The sequence below is a fragment of the Mytilus californianus genome, unplaced genomic scaffold (genome assembly GCF_021869535.1).
Source record: "Mytilus californianus isolate M0D057914Y unplaced genomic scaffold, xbMytCali1.0.p SCAF_7, whole genome shotgun sequence".
Classification (NCBI taxonomy): domain Eukaryota; kingdom Metazoa; phylum Mollusca; class Bivalvia; order Mytilida; family Mytilidae; genus Mytilus; species Mytilus californianus.
In genome coordinates this window covers 66,423,419-66,447,139 of record NW_026262723.1, presented here as the reverse complement: position 1 = coordinate 66,447,139, position 23,721 = coordinate 66,423,419, and the positions used below count along the sequence as shown (strand labels likewise).

Here is a 23,721-nt window from a genome sequence, read left to right as displayed (position 1 = left end):
ATCTCTTAAGCACTAAGAACATACCGGTAACTTAGATATTTATTTTGATGCATATATGACCCTGTTAACACCAATAAAATTGAGAATGGACTAATGGCCATTTCTCTGTGAATCATTAAATGCCATTCCTAATCGAAGCCATCCACTGTTATCATTGATTTTAGAATAATATTTAATAAATAGATATTGAAAAGTGGATGGCAAATCTCGATATTTTATATTTATTTACAAGAATTTTTCGTTTAGTTATCCTCTATTCGATTTTGCAAATAGCGACACAAGAATAAGTACTCGTAAAATACGGGCTTTTTATGAACCCCTGGACAACGGGATTATTTTTTTTTCAAAACAATACAGGTTCAACAGTTTAGTTGTAAACTCGAAAAAAGAAATGAAATAATCGTAGATGTTTCAAAAAGTGGACGAGACCACGATGTCAGAGAAAGGGTAAAACTGTCCATGTATACTTTTGGTATGATTAAATGAGCACTGTCTACTTTCATAAAGTTTCTGCATCTTTTAATTCTGTTTAAAGTGAAAAAATCCAGAAAGTAAAAGTCTTTTTGACAGAAAAACTTCTGCAAAAGCCACTTTTTGTTCTTTGCCCATCCGATACTTGACCTATATCTGCATTGTTAACAAAATACATACGCACCGCATGGATATAACCGTATTACTAACTTTTGATTCTTAAAAACTTCTTAAGTCTGAATAAAGAGCATTATCTTTCGTAAGGTTATCAAGATGATTCCGATTATTATTTTTTTAATGATTTTAAAGTTCAGCAGACAAGTGCGGTTGACATTCTTTCAAGAACTATTTTGTCTAGCAATTGGTTATTATTGGTATGTAAAAAGTCCAAAACCATAACAAAACGGATCTATGTATATTCTGATTTTTTACGGATTGTAAAGACATGCACATAAAAGCGAAAGCTCGTATAAATATGAAAAATATACTAAGGGGATAGCTCAAAATACCATTCAAAAACAATGAACATATGGGCAGATTAAGAATGAACATTCTGTATAGTACATGAGTATGTAAAATACGGAGTCGAGTTCGGAAAGCGGATTGGAAGCTGGTAAATGGTATTGTAAAATTGACTGCGTCATTTTCCAAAAACAACCTTTCGACTGTACCGGTAATGTAAGGTTTTGTCTTAGCACTTCTGACCGCCCAATACACAATAAATGATGCCATTACACAAACTTGATGGAGTCATACAATGAAAAAACTTATAATACATATAAAATATATCTTACCACGCTTATTCATATCTATTTGAAACTAGTAAATGCATACGAATGTAACTAGTGTATGCATAAGACACCCAACGCCCCAACTTTTAATTACAGTCTCCGAAACCCCACATTCTACTAAATTGCGATGCCTCGTCTATTCTAAAAACATCTGATGTGTTCTTTAACGCCACAGAAATAAAGGGGTTTCTTATGTAAAGAAATGACCCGAAAACAAATCAAAGGAGATCAAGTAAAATGTAAAAACAGAGGTTTTTCAAACCCGTAAACGGGCGTATAAAAATGTTAAAATCTCATCTGGTGAAACGGGTTTTCTCCTCTGCAAACAACTAGAAACGTAAATAAATGCGAGACCACGAAAGGATTTGTATAGTAGAAATTTCTCAAAATCCTTAGTTAAACTGTCTCTGGTTAGATCAATAAAATGCCATCAGAACTTGCAAACCAATACGCATATTTCTGCGACCAAATATGCTGGTAGCAGGCTGATATCAAGTTGAAATTGAACAAAAGAAATGAAACTCTTTATTATAGGAAATGAAACTCTTTATTAGAGTAGGTAAAAATGGCCAAGTTGGTATCTTCAAATTGTTTATTATGTTTCTATGGGCTTTAACAGTTTATTGTATGTGCTCAATTTATGACTTTTTGCATCTTATTTACGTGCTTATACTTATATAGTATGGAGCTTCGCGGATTCTTTTTTTGGATAAGCATAAATTCCGCCGACCAAAGTCGTCTGAAAGATAAAAAAATACTTTTTCAAAGCATTAATTTGCATCATTGCTTCCGGCAATAGTTATTTGGGGAAAAATCATACAAATAGGCAATATTTTCATCGAACAGATAAAGTGGCGTACATCTTTTTATATTCAGGCGTGCTTGAAAACGTGCAAAGCAACACTATTTGATACACCATCTCGGTTCAAATTTTATTTCCATAAATTTAGGCTACATTTTGATATAATAACATTAAAAATTCACAGTATCAAAAAATATATATATATAGGTCAAGCGAAATACCTTTCTAATGAGTCATGACAATAGAGTAGTGTTTGAATGACACATTTTTAATACAAAATAACAAAAAGCAGTTGACGACAGGCTTTACAAGTGGATCTAAAAAATGCAGATCTTTAAAAAAAAATCTAATGTTATGACGAGAAAACAAAACACTTTAAAAAATGGAATGAATACAAATCAATATTCAGGTATTCGTGAATATCTAATGATTTAACTTTTTTCTCAACTTGTTATAACGACTAAGCTTATCTAACTCGTTATAACAACCTAGCTTACTTGTTTTAACGACTTAGCTAACTCGTTTAAACGACTTAGTTAACTCGTTAGATATAAAAAAGAAGAAAAAAAAAGGAAACAAATTATAATTCGTCGTGTACATTTATATCATCAACTGGATCTAATTCTATTGATGGCATGTCCTTCAACCAAAAATTCATCACTTCCGGTCTTAAATCACTCTTCAGTGTTGTGACTGTATCCAGGTCCAAATAATACTTCGACGTTGTGTCAAACGGTTTCCATTCGACTGCTCCCTCAGGTTCACTACAAAAAAAAATCATTATCATTTAATTTGGCCAATAAAATACTTGTTTGCTTGTTTTTGCGTTTAAACGTACTTTTTCATCCATGACTTTCAAATGCTAAGTTTTGAGCGTTCTTGATTATTGTAAATCCAAACTAGAGGCTCTAAAGAGCCTGTGTCGATCACCTGCATCTTTAACAATTGACACTTTTCGGTAGAAATCTTCATTCAAGGGGAATAACAGTATTAAGAGTTAACTGACAATTTAAGTCCTGTTGACATATTTGTAGATCTTATCATGCTGATCATTTTTCTTTTTTTATAGTTTATGTTTTATCTATTATAGTTTTCAAGATAATAGGGAAAAACCGCAAAAAAAAGGTAAATTATCATTAAAGGGCAATAAATCAATACTGAGGTGACTGAAGATTTCCGCCATGATGGCTTATGTGTAAAGTTTCTATCTATCTATAATAGTAAAGATATAGTGAAGATAAGAGGCAAAAATTAAAAAAAAATGAGAAAAATCGTCACTAAAGGGCAATAATTTCAATAAGGTTTGGTCAAACCGACTTCTTTGTAGATCTTGATTTGCTTATCATTTTTGCTATTTGAAATTTCTATTTTTCTATTACAGTTTTGAAGATAAAAGGCAAATAGCAGAAAAATGGGAAAAAATCGTCACTAAAGTCCAATAACTTCAATCAGATGTTTACTAACAATTTCGGCCTTGTTGATTAGGTTGTAGATCTTGTCTTGATGATAATTTTTTTGAAAAATTGGAAAAAAAAATCGTCGATTTAGGGCAAATACTCCTATAAGTCATCTGGTAGTTTTGACTTCAGAAGACAGTAGGTAGATCTCATCATTTTGAACATTTTTGCACATGTCTGATTTTCTCTATCTTAAACGGTTTTCAAGACAAAGGGCCAAACATTGCATTTTATCCATATGATCTATTTTTTAGCCATGTTAGTCATGTTGGTTTGGAGGGGGGAGGAGGGGTCATCGGACAAACTTTTTAAAGTATTAATACCCAAGCGTTGACGTTTGGTTGGATTTGGCCCAATAGTTTCAGAAGAAAAGGTTTTGTAAAAGTTAACGGACGCAGACGGACGACGACGACGGACGCCAAGTGGTGGGCTTAAAAGCGCTTCAAAAGCAAGAAATTTACAAAGTTTTATTTTCATTTGCTTCTGTTTTCATATAGAGGAAATAGTCTGAACTGGAATATGCCCTGAACTCAGTTAAAAGTCTGAACAGTGCGAATTTATTGTAGTTGTTACAAATTCGCTGGCCTTGACATATAAGTGTAACTTAGGCATCACAAATGGACATAAATGCTTTTTACACATTGTGACTAGGATGGGGAGTTGTCTCATTGGCACTCATACCACATCTTCTTATTTATATAAATTGATCTTTTTAAGGACTTCTAGATATGCATGTCATTTTTGTGTTCTCTGGGAGAAATTGTGTCAAATCTTTAAACATATTTCATTGACATTTAAAGAATTTTTCATATATATAATCTGTTACATGTAATATCATTTGAATTTTAGTTGGGAAGAAACGGAGTCATGCAATATATATTCGAAATATATAATTAGACAATTCAGTGGTCGTCGTTGGTTGTTTTCTATCATTACGGTTTTTCGTTTATTGTTTTGCACACACTATAAAATGACGAAGACGAAACACTATTCAGACCATAAGGCGTAACAATCTTACCCTTTTCTGGCAAAGGATGTCCAATATCCAATTATCACATTAGCGAAATGTTGTTCTTCTGGAGTATCTAAACTAATATTTAAAGACGGCAATAATACTTTGGCATCAAACATGAACTGTAATTCTTCTCCATGGCCAGATCCTTTACCCCACTTCGGCGCATAACCCATAAGGGGTTTTTCTTTCGAAAAGAGATACTGGTATGTCCTTCCTCCAAAAGATGAATGATAATCAAGCATTCTTTTGACGTTATATCCAAACATGGAATCAGCAATAAAATCAGTTGCCCTCATACTCTGTTCATCAAGAGAGTTCTCCGTTGTGTAAAATTTACAAAGTTTTTCTTTTACATCAGAATCGTTCTTGTAAAATTTTTCTGCATAAGGATCAATCATTCCCTTACAAATAAATCTTAGTGGGATACTTTCAGTAGTATTGAAATCAAAGTTTTCTTGGACTTTTGGGAGTATTCCCAATGCCATCATAAGACCTTCGTTTGATGTAAAACCTGCCATTAAGTCCAAAGAGCCGAAGAATTGGGCAACATCCGACTTTTTATCCTTTAAACTTCGCAGGGGGTGATCTTGAAATAATTCACCGTCTACAACTGGAATATATTGCGGTTGAAAAACTTCTATTCTGTCTTCGGGCATAAAACTAAACATATCGGTGGCCTTCAAAAGCTCACTTATATCTTTGTCACGAAGACAGTCCGTAAATTTATACATGTCGTTGATCGGACAGGAGGTTTTCTTTGCAAGATCAATGGTCCTTTCATTTATTTGCTTCTTAGTTAACATAGTTAACTCATTGACTACACCACTTTGTGCTATTGCTCTCTGGAAAAGCCCTTTATTCTGCGGTATCAATGATTGAAAAGATACACTCCAACCCCCGGCTGATTCTCCAAATATTGTAACAGACCCAGGATCACCTCCAAATGACGCAATGTTGTCGTGTACCCATTGTAGTGCAAGCTTTTGGTCCCATAAACCATAGTTTCCCTTGGAAGCTGGGTGGTCAACTGTAAAGAAACCAAATATATCCAATCTATAATTTATAGTCACTACTATCACATCTCCTTGCGTGGCAATCCATCCTCCATCATACTGGTTGGAAAAGCCAAAAACTAAACCACCACCATATATCCACACCATAACTGGCAATTTTCTGTTTTTGTCAACATGGGTTGGCACATATACGTTCAAGAATAAACAGTCCTCGGACATTTTAGACGGCTTAAAATCTAACATCATTGCTGGGGTGGACTGTGGACATGCAGCTCCAAATTCTGTTGCATCCAATGTATCCGTCCATTTATCAGCCGGTTCTGGTTTTTTGAATCTTAATGGACCTATGGGGGGTTTCCCAAATGGAATGCCACGGAATTCATATACATCCTTTCCTGTTTGTTTATTCTGTGTCTTAAGTCCTTTCATAGGACCGGAAACAGAGTTGACGACTGTAAGATCACCTGTTGCAAAATTCACACACACCAGTGTCATTAAAACAGCAAATATAAAAGCGTTCATTTTGTTCTTTTGGCACCTTTTCATAACCTGAAATTAAATATGGTTGTTCTGATTAAAAACTGTCATTTATATTTTATATATGAAAATATCCTAAAATTCTCATATTCTTTATTTTTACACCAATTGGTCCGAAACACCCTATTAAATTTCTGAAGTTTAAGACTTAGTTAGTGGGACATCATATTTGTTTTAATACTTTGGCTTTTCCAATGAAAACTAAAATTGTCAAAATTAATGAAACTCAATTCGAAATCAAAGTCACTAAAAACAAAAACAAATAAAATTAAAAACCAATTGTTCAAAGAACAATTGAAGGTTTTCCATCCTATGATATGGAAAATATTAAAATTGGGTTTGAAATGTCACTTCTAGTGACAAATGATAGCTTATTGTAAGCTGATATTAAAAATATATGGTTTCTATACACTTTTGTTTGAAACAAAGGGAGATAATTTGTTACTTCATGTTTGAAAAATGTGACTTTCAGTATTATCTGATAGTTAACTTGACACTGATTCCAAAATATATGATTCTATATACTTTCACATTAAATAAGTACAAAAAATAGCTACTTCAGGTTTACACAAGGTCATTTCCGGCTGGCTTTTTTCAAGAACATATGGCTAGCAACCTAATGCAAAAGTCCTATAGCTTTATCATGTATACATATGAAGTTAAAGAAAAGGTCAAAATCTAGAACGTCAAAATTATATATGACCTTGACCTCAATTTCAAGATCACAAACCTAGGACCTCTAATCAAAAGACCCTAGGTCTTTATTATATATGTTAATGAGTTATATCACCATTCGCATAATTTAAAATATAAGAGGGGAGAAAACTGCCATTTACTGTCAACGTAGCCTTTCAACCAAAATTTATGTGTTACGACATGTCGCAACTAACAATTTAGCAAAGTATGTTGTTGGTATCTTATAAGATTTTGAAAGTGAAAATAAGCCAAAATCAAAATTAAGAACATGACCTTGACCTTTGACATTGACTTGCTTTCTTTAAATTGGACCAAAGACCTCAAATCAAGAGACCCTAGGTCTCTATCACGTATGGGTTACCAGTTACAATTACATTTCACTTATTTTAAATACAAAAGGGGGAATAACTCTCATATGGAGGCTCCGGACCGCTTCAGTCAAAATTATTCTAAAGATCCTGAGGATATAACGAGCAAATTAGTGAAATAATTTTGTCGTAATCTTTTACGGTGGCGAAGGAGATGCGCACACAAGAAAAACAGTGTTTGGGGAGATAACTCTTACAATAAAAAAGTTCGGTTAAACAGGGTCAGTTTCAAAGTCGCAATAACTGTTCGATATCATATGCAAAAAATCTAAGCGACATCTTACGAAACCACCAAACACCGGCGGAAGAAGAAAAAAAAAATAATCAGAACAAAACCAATAGGTCTTTCCACAGAAAAGTAGAAAGACCTAATAATAGTTTATAAAATATCGTTGTAAAGTATGATAGTGCATTGTACACTTTCTTAAAATAAGTAACCTTATAATAATAAGTTATATCAGATTTTTTGGTTTCAGAAAACTTTTAATACATTTGTATTAACTAAAAACATTGTTTCAATTTTAGAGGATAATGTTCCTGTTCTTCAAAATGTCAATTTCCCTGTCTTTAAAAAAAAACCCAAACTTTTGGGAAAATAATCTAACCAATCCCCAAATAATTCTCTGGATTCCGTATGAAAAAATCTAATGATTTCAGGTTAATATTAGTATTCAGTTTTACAAACAACTTTTTTATTCAATCTGCTGACTTGACTGCCTGTATGCTTAAAAAACACATACACACAGACGTTTAATTTTTGTTATACAAAGCACGTACGCCCACAATTAACTTGCAACATCATTATTTAAGCCATAAATTATATTTAAATAAGTTTTGGTAATACAATTTAGCTATCATACTTTTGTTTTTGGAGTTTGATCATCACTGAATACCACATGTTGACATCTTTGGGTGAGTACGAGGATATTTTGGGGGACACGTCAATGAAACAGCTACTCCCCTCCCCCAAGAAGTATAAAACCCCCATCACCATCCGAACATCGATCAACGGAGTAAATGCAACAAAAAGGACAAACAATAAATGTCTACAGTTTCCAAAAAATCGTTTAACTTCTCAAAATCGATATTACAAATGTATATTATTAGTACATGGTGTGTTAGTGACCTAATACGATATATATGGTGTCAGTAATACTCGAATCCCCATATGGAATTTACTGACCCCATATATATCGTATTAGGTCACTAGTACACCGTGCAACGAATTTATCTTACCGACAATCTTCACATGTGGTACATGTATTAAGACTAGCGGCCTATCAAAGTGATTAAGTCTGCAATACTTAGTATTAAGAACCTACTTCCATTTGTCTATACAAAAAACAAATGCCAACAATAACAACTTGTTAGCTTTAAATTTGTTTTGTGAATTTATTTCAATCGTTCATTATCAATTTCTTCGTCTGTTGAAACCTTTCAGATATCATTTTTGCTTTGAAAGGGAAGTAACTCCTTACTAACCCCATATGGTATTATCCCCATATGGTAAATAACCCCATATTTTTTAGGACACCTTATATCAAATATATGTAGTCACCACGAGTAGTCCTTTAACCAATCATATCCCCAGATATCTATAGGAGGTAAGATAAAATATACATACATGTACAGTGGCGGGAAATATCAATATTTTTATTTTGTACGAGCTTTAAAAACTGGGAGAAAAGCTAACTCACCAGGTATTCTCGTTGCTTCGTATAGCGAGGACAAATATATTTTAAATCTTCCGACATTGTAAGTATACTGTTTTAAATTGCAAGTTAACTTTATTATTCAACCAAATGCCTAGTTTTAAACATTTCAAATCGTTAAAGAAATCGATTTTGCTTACTGATATATGGACTGAAAGGTATACACAAAAACAATCTGATTATAACTCTGATCCATATTAACTCGCGTGCTCGTATATACTCATATGAGTATAAAGAAATCGGAGAACTATATTCAGTCTAACTAGATTAACAAAAAAAGGAACTATACTTTATAGGATATCTTATAAACTTTAGAAAATATCTTATAAAGTATAGACGATATCTTATAAAGTATATGAGATATCTTATAAAGTTTATAAGATAAGATATCTTACAAAAACTAGATTATATAAGATATGTTATATATTATATGAGATATCTTAAAGTTCAAATAAATAGTAAAACGGCTTGCCATACAGTTCGCTCGAAAACACGATTGTTGACTGATTGATTGATGAATTTGGTTGCCTGATACGAACGCAGTGGTCGAACCCTGAACAGTTTGGGCAAATTTGGACATAATATTCAAGCTTGATACTATCTGAATTTGGATTGTGATCAAATTTTTGACATAATATAGGTTTCTGACACAAAATAAATGTGGTCACAGATCTTACAAATCTAATGCGCATTACTGTGCAATTGAAGATTTCTTCTTGAAACTTTTCAAAAATTTGGGAAAAAAAATATGACTGACCCTTTGAAAAAAAAATTGGGAAACCCCCCTTCCCCCAAACTTTTTGAATCCCCCCTTTAGCATTAACCATCAAACTCAATTGCAGTATTTCCCTTGAAGGATGGAACCTTGTAGTACAATTTTAGAGAGATCCATACACTTAATCACAAGTTACTGTCTGGAAACTAGAAAAATGCTTTTTTTTAACCATAAAAGCCCATTTAAACACATCATAAAAGTATTAAAATAGAAAATGACATCATAGTCATGGCTAACATTAAAAAACCTTCATCAGCAACTTTTAATAGTAATATCTAAAAATAATATTCCTTCATCAGCATTTAAAAGTAACTTCTAAAAATAAATTGACAGCTAGGACTTTGCAACCATAAAAACCCATTTAAATACATCATAAAAGTATTATAATAGAAAATGACATCATGAATGTGCCTTAAATTGAAACACTTTCATTAGCAACATTAAATAGTAATATCTAAAAATAAATTTCCTTCACATACATAATCATGGCTAAAATTAAATAATGTTTAAAATAGAAAATGATATCATAATCATGCCTAAAATTAATAAACTGTTAACACAGAGATATGTCTTGCCTATTTGTTATTTTGATAATGCAAATGTTGAAATTAAAATAGCAATACTTTAACATGTAAGTTATGCAAATACTCAAAGTCAATGAACCATGACTGAAGGTACAGGGCTAAACAATCTCCATGGAAATGAGATAAACGATCTCCATGGAAATGAGATGTGCCAATGCTAATACAACTGCAAACCAAATACCATTGACTTTTCATAAGTCGTTCCCTTTAAACAAACCTAAACACAAACATTAACTTGTAAACTATGTAAAAGTTTCAAAGTCAATGAACCATAATTAGGGGGTGGGGTTAAATAATCTCCATGGAAATGAAACTTACGAATATCATTGACTTAACATTAGTGGTTTATCTTAAACTGACATAATCACAAACTAATACATGTAAACTAAGTAAAAGTTTCAAAGTCAATAGACCATGACTGAGGGGTAAGGACCAAAAATTCTCCATGGAAATGAGATGTGCTAATGCTTATACAACTGTATTCCAATTATCATTGACCTACCACTTACAGTTCCCCTTAAACTGACCTAATCACAAACTAATACATGAAAACTAAGCAAAAGTTTCAAAGTTAATAGACCATGAATGAGGGGGCGGGGCCAAATAATCTCCATGGAAATGAGATATGCCAATGCTTATACAACTGCATACCAAATATCATTGACCTACCACTAGTGGTTCCCCATAAACTGACCTAATCACAAACTAATACATGTAAACTAAGCAAAGTTTCAAAGTCATTAGACCTTGACTGAGGGGGCGGGGCCAAACAATCTCAATAGTAATGAGATGTGCCAATGCTAAAACAACTGCAGACCAAATATCACTGACCTACCACTAGTGGTTCACCATGAACTAGACCTAATCACAAACTAATACATTGTTGACGCCGCCGCCGGAAACAGCATACCTATATCTCGCTTTTTGACTCCGTCAAGGTGAGACAAAAAGCCTCCATCAGCAACATTAAATAGTAATATCTAAAAATAAAATTCCTTCACATACATAATCATGGCTATAATTAAATTATCTTTATTAAACATTTTTAAAATAGTAACTTCTAAAAATAAATTGACAGCTAATCACTTAAAGACAATACATTTCTTTAAAAATATTTTACAAGCAGTGTAAGGGAGGTAATTTGACAATATGTGTTTGAATTATCTCCATTACAATCTTTAAAATTATGTTTTGTACTTAAGTAATTGTCCATTAACCTGGAAACCCTTGTTTTCCCCCTTTTTTGCCCCTAATTCCTAAACAGTTTGAGCCATAACCCCCCAAAGCAAATTCTTACCATCCCTTTGTGATATGGTAACTTGTGGTATAATTTCAGAGAGATCCATACACCATTTCACAAGTTATTGTCTGGAAACCAGAAAAATGCTTATTTGGGCCCCATTTTGGCCCCTAATTCCTGAACTGTTAGGACCATAACCCCCAAAATCAATCCCAACCTTCCTTTTGTGGTCATAAACCTTATGGTAAAATTTCATAGAAATCCATACACTTAAACAAAAGTTATTGTACGGAAACCAATGTGTCTTCAGACGACGACGACGACGACGACGTGATTCCAATATACGACCGCAAAATTTTTGCGGTCGTATAATAAATACAAAAGGTAGGTCCTGTAATAGAAGCCGTCCGGGATGAAGGTTGGGGAAATTTGGTCTGCCACTGGAAAAATGAAGGTACAGAATATTGGATAGGGACAGAAACTTTGCCTTGCAACTACTAACCACATTAAGAGTTGTTACAAGGGTTCTTAACATGCAGAGAGCGTGGAACTCTCTTAACACGAGGCAACGACTTACCAGACGTGGCTGCGTACTTGTAAATCCCACACAGCCAAACGGTTGTAAATTAATCCATTATCGAATTAAAAGTGGAATCGAACTTTTACAATTATACCTATGTTTTTCGCCGTATTTTAATCATTGAAATCTGATGCCATATTAAGTCACTTCAACACGTTATTGTACGACATTGCCCACTGCAGAGCTATAGAAAAACAGTACATTAACGGGTGTTACACGGACACTTTTTAGATGATACACGGACACTTTTTAGTTGTTACACGGACACTTTTTATGAATAGAATCACTCGTGCATAATCAGTGAGTTCATGGGCACTTTACATTTCAATTAGATTTGAACTTTTTCTTTCATCGACATATTTCCTGTCTTTTTTTATTAAAATATTTACGCTGGCATCAATAACTTTATTTTTTTTCAAACAATTCGAGTATATTACTATTCATGTCAGTACACTAAGATTGACCATTTAACTTCAAAAGGGGGGGTTATGGTTTTTTCCCAAAAATATTCTGATCCCCAATTTTATGAGAAAAAAATATATTGGCAAAATAATGTTCTGATTCCTGATTTTCTGATTTTTTTTCTTCAATTTATGGACATGAATAGTATTCTGGACAATGCTGAAAGTAAAGAAATGCTGGTACCGACGTTTATATTTCAATAAAAAAGACAGGAAATATATATAAAAAATCAAATTTAATCAAAAGATAAAATTCCTATCAACTCACCAATGCACGATTGATCCTATAGATAAAAAGTGTCCGTGTAATACATGTTCAAATAGGCAGCAAATCTTGAAGAAAATCATTCAACTTGTACGACTTTGCCCCCCGCAGAGCTATAGAAAAACAGTACATTAACGGGTGTTACACGGACACTTTTTAGATGATACACGGACACTTTTTAGTTGTTACACGGACACTTTTTTATGAATAGAATCACTCGTGCATGATCAGTGAGTTCATGGGCACTTTAAATTTCAATTAGATTTGAACCTTTTTGTTTCACCGACATATTTTCTGTCTTTTTAATTAAAATATTTACGTTAGCATCAATAACTATATCTTTTTTTCAAACAATTCCAAAAACTATTCATATTAGTACACTAAGGGATTGACCATTTAACTTCAAAAGGTGGGTTATGGTTTTTTCCTAAAAAAAACATTTTGATCCCCAATTTTATGAGAAAAAATATATAATATATTATATATTTGAAAAACTAAATAATGTTCTTACTCAGAAAAGAACACACCCCTTTTGAAGCTAAATGGTCGGTCCGTAAATGATTTTTTTTTCATATATAGACATGAATAGTATTCTGGACAATGCTGATAGAAAAGAAATGCTGGTACCAACGTTTATATTTCAATAAAAAAGACAGGAAATATATATATAAAAATCAAATCTAATCAAAAGATAAAATCCCTATCAACTCACCAATGCACGATTGATCCTATAAATAAAAAGTGTCCGTGTAATACATGTTAAAATAGACAGCAAATCTTGAAGAAAATCATTCAACTTATGTCATCAATTTTGGACGGTAAGCTCTGATTGGATCATATAATGACACGTGTTTAATCCTGATCAACACTATCAGAGACATATAAAAACCTATAAGCATGAACATTTTTTTTAATCCAAAATATATGCCTATATATATCTAATAACAAGACAAAATCCATTTTTCATAACATTTCATTCACTAATGAGATAAGAAATTCATTCTTTTGATACATTTATATTGTTATTGAATTATTGAATTCATATATTTGGCGGCAAACGTACGATTTTTACGAATTTTTTAGGGGGAATGGGGGCTGGAATGGCACATCCTGCATTCTTTCAACAAAAAAAGGATGAAGCCTGTTTATTTTAAATCTATTTTAAACCCCCCCTTTTTCCCAATAAAAATCAAATGGTAGCTTGCTTACCTCTGAAATCTTTTTTTATACATTACTTACTTGCGAAGTTGCATTTCAAAAAGTCTCAAATGTGTATAACATTCACCTTTAACTTGAAATGGTTCTTTTTATAAAGTTATTAGATTCTTGAATTTTTTGAGAAAAATACTCTCGGCTGAAGGGAAGTGAGAAAAAAAATGAGTTTAAACAAACTGGTATATGGCCATTTAAGTTTCTAATATTTTTTAGTTTTGCTACCTCTTCTAAATGAAAATGTACTTCTTCCTTCTTGAAACGTCGTACAAGTCAGATATAAAACAAAGGTAACTAAAAACAGGCCGGAAACAACCTGCCGTATAGTTTTTCTGCACTGCCTCGGACATTGACCTGACTACTCGTGCAGAAAAACTATCCGGCAGGTTGTTTCCGACCTGTTTCTTTGTTACCTTTGTATTGTATCTAATACATATTCTTCTTCTTCCAATAATTTGCATACCACCTCTGGTGTATTATCGCAAATGAATTGCTACACATTCGAGAATATCGAGTTGTTCTGTATATCGTTGAATATGGTTTAATATTCGATATCTTGAATTAGTTATTCTACAAATAATGTTTGAAACCAAATTTTAATGTTGACTCACAAAAAAAAAAGAACCAAAAGACCTTGGGTTCAATTCGACGGACTTGCATTTCAAATATCTTTGTAGATCTTTTGCAACTACTGTAAATTCAGAAATTATTGCGTGCATTTATTATTGCGATTTTGTCATTTCAGAATAAAATGCGATTTTAAGTTTTTTGATATTGATAAAAATCCTGTTTAATTCATATAAAAAATTTCAAAATGCGAGTTTAAATTATTGCGATTATTATCCTGTCGCATTTTTCGCAATAATAAAAACATCACAATAATTTCTGAATTTACAGTATCAGAACCAGATCATCAAAAAGTTTTGACTGAACTAGTTACATATAACAATCAAAATTTTCTACTTGCTAAAATTTATTCTTACCTTCCTTCTAAATAATCACCCGACAGTCTGAATCGATATGAATATTGTCCTCGAATTTGAACTCATCTTTATTTACATTGGCCGTTGCTAAAATACGGATGTGGTAATAGAAATGGATAAAACTGTCGTGTTCAACGTTCAAGAAGTTGCTCTATTAGTGATTAACATTATGGAAAAATAAACGTAGTGTGTACTTCATTTTATTGTCACCTAATTCAATCTGTTTTACATTTTAGTCTAATTGGATAGGTGTAGATTCAGTAGAAAATGTGTCTTGTTTTTTAACCTAAAAAATGAGAATATCTTTTCGAAAAAGTGATTCTACGATGTTTTTTTTCTACAATATTAGAAAGCAATTAGTTTTTCAGCAACTAGTTGATATATATACATTTTGTACTAACAAATATTCGGTAAATGTGCATCTTACTTACTTGACCAACATCATTTACAATGTATATTCCTTTTATGTTTATGTTTTATTCAAAATGAAAATGAAGACTCAAGATACATCATGCATCGTCCTATTGACATACGGGCCATGATGTATCATTGCCATCTAGGGGTATCTCGTTCGTAAATTTAATTTTCAATCATAACTTCTTCAATTTTAGTTTCGAGTTATTTTGAAAATATTCATTAAATTGAACAAATTCACAGCTTATTTCATCCAGGAGGTGAAGAAATAAAAATGAAAATGTTAAAATTCTATCCTTGTGCTGTATATGACAACAGCGGTGCTAAGTCGTATCCGTCGAGTTTTCATTATACGATAATTCTATCCTAGCAGAAAAAAATATAGCAATGTCGGTTTGAAAATGATTGCAGTTACTGAAAGTGGCTGAAATCATTCTGCACATAATACACTATATGCACATTGATGTCTTTTTTTATTTTGTGAATTTGGTGTCGATGCAGCTAGATAGTCAGCTTAGTTTACTTTCCGAGTTTGCATACACAAAGACGAAACCTAGAATACTTTAATGTCTCGTGTACATATATAAGACATCAGATTACTTAAAATATCTTATTTATGTACTTCTAAATTACTTTTAAGTGGTATTAAAGATGTAGTTGTAAATCACTTTAGAATTGTAGATTTATCTGCACAAATCAAGCAGTCATATTTCCACAGGATATGACTACGTATTTACACGTTCCACACAGCCAAACGGACGCGATTATCATATTTCTTTACCCTCGTCAAACCTTGTGGTGAAGAAAATAAGAACGACTGCCCCCTATTTTGCTATTAGAAAGTTGATTTGAAGATCCTAATCCAAGTAAAAACTGTTTTTATAACATCCAGTAATTTGATTACAACTTCTATTGACGAGTTTATGTTCAATTTTTTAATCACTCTTAAGTAAAGTGATTTTCCCTTAAATAATTCTGAAAGAGCATTATAAATGTATAAATTATTATTAGGTTGTTAGCAATTGATATTACACATAATTCTGTAACAGCGTTTTTTTAAATTAATAATTTGTCCAATTTTCTGTTTTTAGTAACCGGAAGAGTTGACAGGGATGTACACATTTTGTCACCAGGACATCTCCTGTCTTGAAGACAAGCACATGCTAAAGGGGTGTCCGTTTTGCTGTTCAAGGTGTAAAAGGAAATGTTCCTTGTCCGACAGAAAGGCCCTTATTGAAGGGGTGTCTGTTTTACTGTTTAAGGTGTATAAGGACATTTGATCATTCTGTCCGACAGAAATACCAATGTTGAAGGGGTGTCCGTTTTGCTGTTTTGTGCGAATACGGCGACATGTTCGTTAATTAGGAGATGAAACCCCATCTCTCGTTATTGGAGAAGACCACTTCCATGTATGTTCAAGAACCTTTGGATATCCTCTTGAATGGGTATTAATATTGTTTACCTCTATCCAACACACCCCCTTTTTAAAGTGGTGGTCCGAATTTTTAGACCCTCATCTCCGATTCACTTTTTTTGCACTACCTATACTTTTTTGTGTTTAAAATGTTCTTGGTTTGGAAAACGCGTGAAACATTTCCCAAATGGACGTTAGCTAACCTAACAACAATCGATTTATTTATCTTAATAAAGACATGATTCATTGATGTGACGACATTGTTGAGGCTATAAAAGCTGCAGACTTTGTCAAGCAGTTGATGCCATATATTGTCTTAATGATGAAAATCTTATAATTGATTTAACATCATTTCTTGGTAATTTTTATTTTTGAAGATATTTTTTATTTTACTATTTTACTATCATGAAACATGATTATTAAAACCAATCTATATAAACTTTCAGATTTAGATGTTATAACATATAAACAAGTAAATCAAAACTCGGTAGTATTTTAAATTGCGATTATTACAGGCAGATTGATGCTCTAATCGTTGTCAAAAACTATATTGTTACACACATTTTAGAGTATGCCGCTTAAAGGTAAAATGTAAATAATTTTAGGTAAACATTTAGTCATCACTATGTGTAATACAAATGTATGTTAATACATGAAGTTTGTAGCGGGAAAATTGCACCGAGTACACTCGAAAACAACCGAGGTGTTTCTATGCTTGTTCGGTTTCTTTTCGGTGTTTTGCATGTAGATGTTCACCATACTCTTCTCTATTTTTTTGATTATCATTTTTGCCAATTTTTCTCTATTCTTTATTTATTCTGCACCTTTTTTTTACCATTATTCTCTTTTCTGTAAACCCCATCCAGACTCTCATTCATCAGTGCCAAACAGAACATAAATTTATGTGTCTTTAACAGAGAAAGATATTTAAATGTTGCCATTCAATTCGTGCATTTTTTTTATTATCAGTTCAGCAGTTTAATGATGTCCATTGATAATTGTGTAGAAAGTGTGTTTATATCATCTACTTAATTTGATAATAAGTCCTGTATCGTGACAGTTCACATTATCTTTTGGGTAGATATATATGTCTATTAGTAGGCTATAACGCATGTGTAACATATGGTTCTATTTTCACTTCCGGCTCTTAATTGACATAGGTTCTGTTTTCACACACGCTGATGGGTACTGTTGTGTAGATCTAACCATTTTCAAACACCGTATTATTTATGACAAGGACATTGTGGTTGATAGTCCTGGTACCTCTAAGCCCTTCTCTTTATCCCTTCCAGTGGGAATTTTCCAGTGAAGCATTTCTGATTTTTTTAGTTTATCATGAGTATTGAACTTTTTGATTTGACATATTTATCTGATAAAGCAAAGATGCATGTTAAATTTCGCAAATAACGGTATCGCTAAAACCTGGAAATAAATTTAGAACTTAATTGTTTGTCTATTAAAGCCTGTCACATTACAGTCTATGCAACAGTGGTTTAATGGTCTTTGCATCAGAAATAAACACATTTATTCTAAAACCAGTTGTTGGCATGATGCGGGTTATGTTCTTCTCGTATATTTTATATATTTTATGATGGTATGATACTAAACCCCTAATGGGAGGGATTGTGCTTGATTTTCATATGATGAAGACATAACCTTTCAATCAGTTTAATTGAGGTCTGGAGCTGGCATGTCGGTAACTGCTAGTAGTCCTTTGTTAATTTATGTTGATCATTGCTTAGTTTCTTCTGTTACCTATTCTAATATCGGACTCGAACTTCTTTAAAACGAGATTTTATACTGTGCGTATTGCTGTGTGTTTATTTATTCTACATTTGCTAGAGGTATAGGGGGAGGGTTGAGATCTAACAAAACATGTTATTTCGGGGCCTTTTATAGCTGACTATGCGATGTGGGTTTTATTCATTGTTGAAGGCCGTACGGTGACCTATAGTTGTTAATGTCTTATCATTTGGTCTCTTGTGGAGAGTTGTCTCATTGGCAATCATACCACATCTTATTATTTTTATATAAATATCCCCGCCGCATTTTAGCGCCTGTCCTATGTCAGGAACCTCTGCGCTGATATGCATAAAACTACTTTAAGTTAAGATGTCCAATAGTAGTACTTATTTATCGTAGATCGGATAACTGCAAAAATGCGTAACATTTAAAAATAAAAATTCTACAGTTGACAATCCAAGTACATGTTTCAAATGTTTCAAGAAAAAAAATATGAAAATATCAGCATAAAAACGTTAAATAATGAAAAGATAATGCGAAGGCATATATTATAGGAATATATAAAAGACATAGAGGAGGGACGATTGATTGGTCGCAGTGATAATGGGTCATTTGTATCAAGCACGTCGTGGTGTGAAAATCAACGGGACACTCGAAATTTGTTGAATGAGATTATAAACATAAGCAGTAATATCCAGTTGTGATTATTATACAATATTCCTACATGTATATATAATAAACGAATTTGGTAATTGTCATTATTTGATGGGAATATACATATCTATCCCTTTATTAAACTGCTAATTCCCGTCAACTTATTTCGTACGGCATATACAAAAAAGAACATGTGGTATGATTGCCAATGAGACAACTCTCCACAAGTGACCAAATGACACAGAAATTAACAATATAGGTCACCATACCGCCTTCAACAATGTGCAAAGCCCATACCGCATAGTCAGCTATAAAAGTTCCCGAAATGACAAATGTAAAACACGTGACTTGAAAAACCTTGCACACAGCACCTAGGCTGTCGTCCCTCCTCTGATAAAGCAAGGAATTGTATATTTAAATATACAATTCCTTGGATAAAGACAGATGCTTTAACCGTTTATAAATCGGAAGTAAAATTCTGAATTGTCAAAAACAGATTTAACATGAATTATATTCACGACTTTTGCTATTCCGATTTAATAAATGTACAAACAAGCTGTTATAGTGCCTTTATTCATCACGATTTTGCATTATCATAGTTTTAACTTGAACATAAACATAGTACGTGCATTGTGTAAGAAAAGTTAAAACACACCTCATTACATTGTCAAGCATTAATTTTTCAAATTCTTAGAGGAAAACAAAACTTTTCCTTTTCTGGCAATTAATATCCGTTCCACATTTAACAGAAAGCCTTTTTAACACATTTTACAGAAGGCCGATTCAAAGGTAAAATGTAAATCGGGTTATGTAAACATTACTAACACTTATATGTGTAATACAAAATGTATGTTAATACATGAAGTTTTTAGCGGGATATTGCACTGAGTATTATACTTAGTCGAAAACAACCGAAACACTGATAATTATTTCTATGCCTGTATCCTCCTAGTTTTTAGTTTCTTTTAGGTGTTTTGCAGGTAGATCTCACCAATTTCAAACACCGTGTTATTTAAGACAAGGACATTGAAGCTGACAGCCCAGGACTTCCTAGCCCTTCTCTTTATCCCTTCCAGTAGGAATTTTCCGGTGAAGCGTTTTCATTTTTTTTTAGTTTATTAATAAATAGTGAATAAACTTTATGATTTGACATAGCTATTTATCTGATAAAGCAAAGATGCATGTTAAATTTTGCAGATAACGGTATCACTGAAACCTTGAAATAAACTTATTTGTTGGTCTTAACCAACTGCAAATCCTGTAATATGATTAGGGTTAGATATGTTGGGATTGAATTGAAAGTATAGGAGGGCAAATACAAATATAACGTTCTACGTCATTCGAGTCAAGTAGGTTCACCCGAGCCGTGCAGATTAAATGACCAATTTGCTTGTTCAATAACTATATATAATATATATTTATCAAAATCTTTAAGAATAAAATGCTATAATAGAACTAAATTCAAAATTGTAAACGATGTCTATACAGGCAAGTAATTTTAATAAATATTTTTATAAAGACGAAGGAAACCCTTAATTTGTGGAAATTTACATTTTCCTAACCCCTTTGGGAACCCCTGCATTACGATCTTTTGGCTGGATGACCATCGGTCAGTTTCTGCACAATGTATCATAGAAAACATTCTTGCTGATCTACAGATCGATATTTTTTAAACAAGATTTTTATTTCTGATTTTATAAATTTTCCCTCCCTCCATCCCACTTTCACCAACTTCATCTCGATGTTTGATAGGTGTTCATCTCTATACTTGTGGTCCATTACATATGTATTTTTTGTAGATATACCAATTTTAGGTTGTGATCATCTTCATTTCTGAATGCTTATATTTCAGGCGTTATACTTTAATAGCATTTCAATATTTTTATATGACTTAGTTGACCCCTTCCTAGGCCAAGCTATTTTATTCTGTATTATTGCACTATCGTTTCATGTTTTTCATTCATTATAATATTGTTGTACAAATGTATATGTGCAATGTGCATATTGTTTATTTTTATATGAGAAAATTTTTTAAAATTTAGCAATTCACCTTCTTGTTTCTCTTTTCATTTATGCATTGCCCAATAGAATGCAAAATGCATGAGCTTCTTGCTGACTCATGAATGCTAAACCTCGGGTGGCTTGTTTGGGTTGTAGGGGGAAGCATAAAAAAATCAAAATTGATGGATTATTTCTCATGCATACCAAGAAGCATAATAAAACCCCCGTACATGTGAAAAATATTTTACTTTCTTACGACATTTTGTTTTATAACTGTAAAATGATTAACTGATGAAAAAAAGGGTATTTTTAATTGTGTATTGTGCACGAAATACTCACATATTCTGACGTCAGGATTAATCAATTGTAAATGAATAAACGAAGCTATTATGTTGATGTATCAAATACTTTATATATTTCAGCTCATTTTGTGAACACGTTTACTATGTATACTTCCCGTCAAATTAAAGGTTGGCTTGCTTAAACTCAATTCTGGTTCTTTAGGGAACATGAATTCCCTGATAAAAGTAAAAAAAAAAACTGTTGCATAGACTGTAATGTGACTTTTCTAGATATTGGTTGGTGGTTCTCTTCGGGTATTCCGACTTCCTTCGCCAATGATAAATTCCAACCATCATATAGCTATGTGTGCTGAAACACCAACAATCAATCAATCCCTCTTATACGTGAAAAAGTCAACATTCATACGCTTGAATTCGATTTTCCTCGCATGAGCAATTTGTTTCGTTTTGTATTTGCCAAAAATAAAAGAATTACAGTATGCTTGTATCAAACGATATAATATATGGACAAAGGGGAATAACTAAGCAGGAAATTGTAATCAAGATGAAACTTTAATATCAAAACATCTTCATATGAATTTTGTATCATCATGATCAATTATCTTGTAACTCTAAAACCTCTCGTTTTTTTGTTTAATCATTTATAAATATAACTTATGTGTCAAAGTCAAAAGTTTTATTTTAAGTCGATGTGCATCATTTACAAATACCATGTTTATTTTCGCTGAAGAGCTTTTGAATCGACTACATAAAATATTAGCAATACACATAACATAAGGAAATACACACATACAAAACATGATCCTACACATGCATGGTCAAATATTAAATAAACAAATAAAAGAAAAGACACATTAATACAGTAAAGCAGATTAGAATAGCAAGCAGCATTCTGCCACAAAATTAAAGCATAACAAATAAGCTCTTAAACTTAATGTGGTAAGCAAATTAGCATATCAACATGATATCACAAATTAAACATTTATATAAAATGTCACAAAAACTTCACTCACACGAATTCTTACCATATCAAAGTACAGGAAATACAGTGTCTGTTATCATTTATCCGTCGGTTTTTCACTAACCGTACAAAATGTCTCTAGAAATTCATTTTTTTTTTTCGACTATTGTCTGTATTATATATATTTTTTTAATTCTCTTCAATGCAAAAAGGGAATGTATTTTTTCACAACGGATCGATTTAATTACTATCAGCATGCGCTACGTCCATGTACTTTCGCCTTTAAAGATATATCTAGACACCAAAAATTTAATCATTGAAGTAACGTTCTATTTCACGATTAAATTTGAGCAATAAGAAATAACGATTTTCCTTTAATTCTAAAAAAAAAGTTAATAAAACACACAAAAAATGTATGAAAGTCCACCTTGTTGATACTGATATACAATGTAATAGTAAAGATTATTACCTATGCTATTACGATAACGAGTTGTTATAGGATAAATATATCATATATTTTTTTTGAAGGGAAAGATGGAGCGTGTAAAACAGTTATTGCCATGTCTTTAACCGATTTCTTTATGTCTTGTCCACGATTTTTGAACTTGGGCCTATAAAAGTTATCCTTTTCTGCCCGTATATACAACCTGATTTTAGGGAAGTTTCCATTTAAGATTATGTAGGTCTTTTTTATATACTAAATCAGTGTGGAGGGGTGATAGGAGGATTTTTGGCGAACAGTTTATTCATTTTCACCTGTTGCTAGTCTGGCTTATTTGTTTTACAAGGCAACGACACAAACAAATGTATTTCAATTTTGAACTCAATTATTTCCTGTATATAGTTAAACAAAATATTCTTTTTCTCCGGCAACAAAACGACATGGTATAATACATATCACAGATATATGACATGGTATTGCAATGAGATTTGATCAATAGAAAAACCTTAGTCTATAAACTCCATCACAAATATTGTGACTTTTACCCATGTTTTGTCTTGCGTGACCTGGATCTAAGTTTTTTTTTGTAGTTGGGAACTGTTTTTTTTTGGCTGAAACTCAAGAAAACTCATTGGATGTTATGCTGAGTCTGCTAAGGGGAAGCCATGATAAATTTAATGCTTAATGTTAATGCACAACCATTGGTCTGGCACGTCTTTGCATTGTAGAGCTATTGTATTATTTGAATACATTAAAGCCCTGGATGTTTCTTTTTCAAAGATTTGGGAGCAAATCAAATGATAAAGCTATAACATTTCACAAGAAGTT

General features: G+C 32.4%; 1 protein-coding gene across 3 annotated transcripts; it reads right to left on the bottom strand.

Moving 5' to 3' along the window:
• Positions 1-2,180: 2,180 nt before the first annotated feature.
• On the bottom strand, positions 2,181-22,678 carry LOC127708543 (acetylcholinesterase-like). 3 transcript variants are annotated; one of them, XM_052213446.1, is made up of 3 exons: positions 22,516-22,678; positions 4,540-6,098; positions 2,181-2,828 (listed from the first exon to the last, which is right to left on the bottom strand). In XM_052213446.1, exons 1-3 carry the CDS (start codon positions 22,516-22,518, stop codon positions 2,645-2,647), a joined length of 1,746 nt encoding a protein of 581 aa, XP_052069406.1. In that variant the 5' UTR covers positions 22,519-22,678; the 3' UTR covers positions 2,181-2,644. The 3 variants fall into 3 exon arrangements, with proteins under 3 accessions (XP_052069406.1, XP_052069408.1, XP_052069409.1); XM_052213448.1 differs by lacking the exon at positions 22,516-22,678 and adding an exon at positions 14,963-15,016; XM_052213449.1 differs by lacking the exon at positions 22,516-22,678 and adding an exon at positions 12,039-12,328.
• Positions 22,679-23,721: the final 1,043 nt, after the last annotated feature.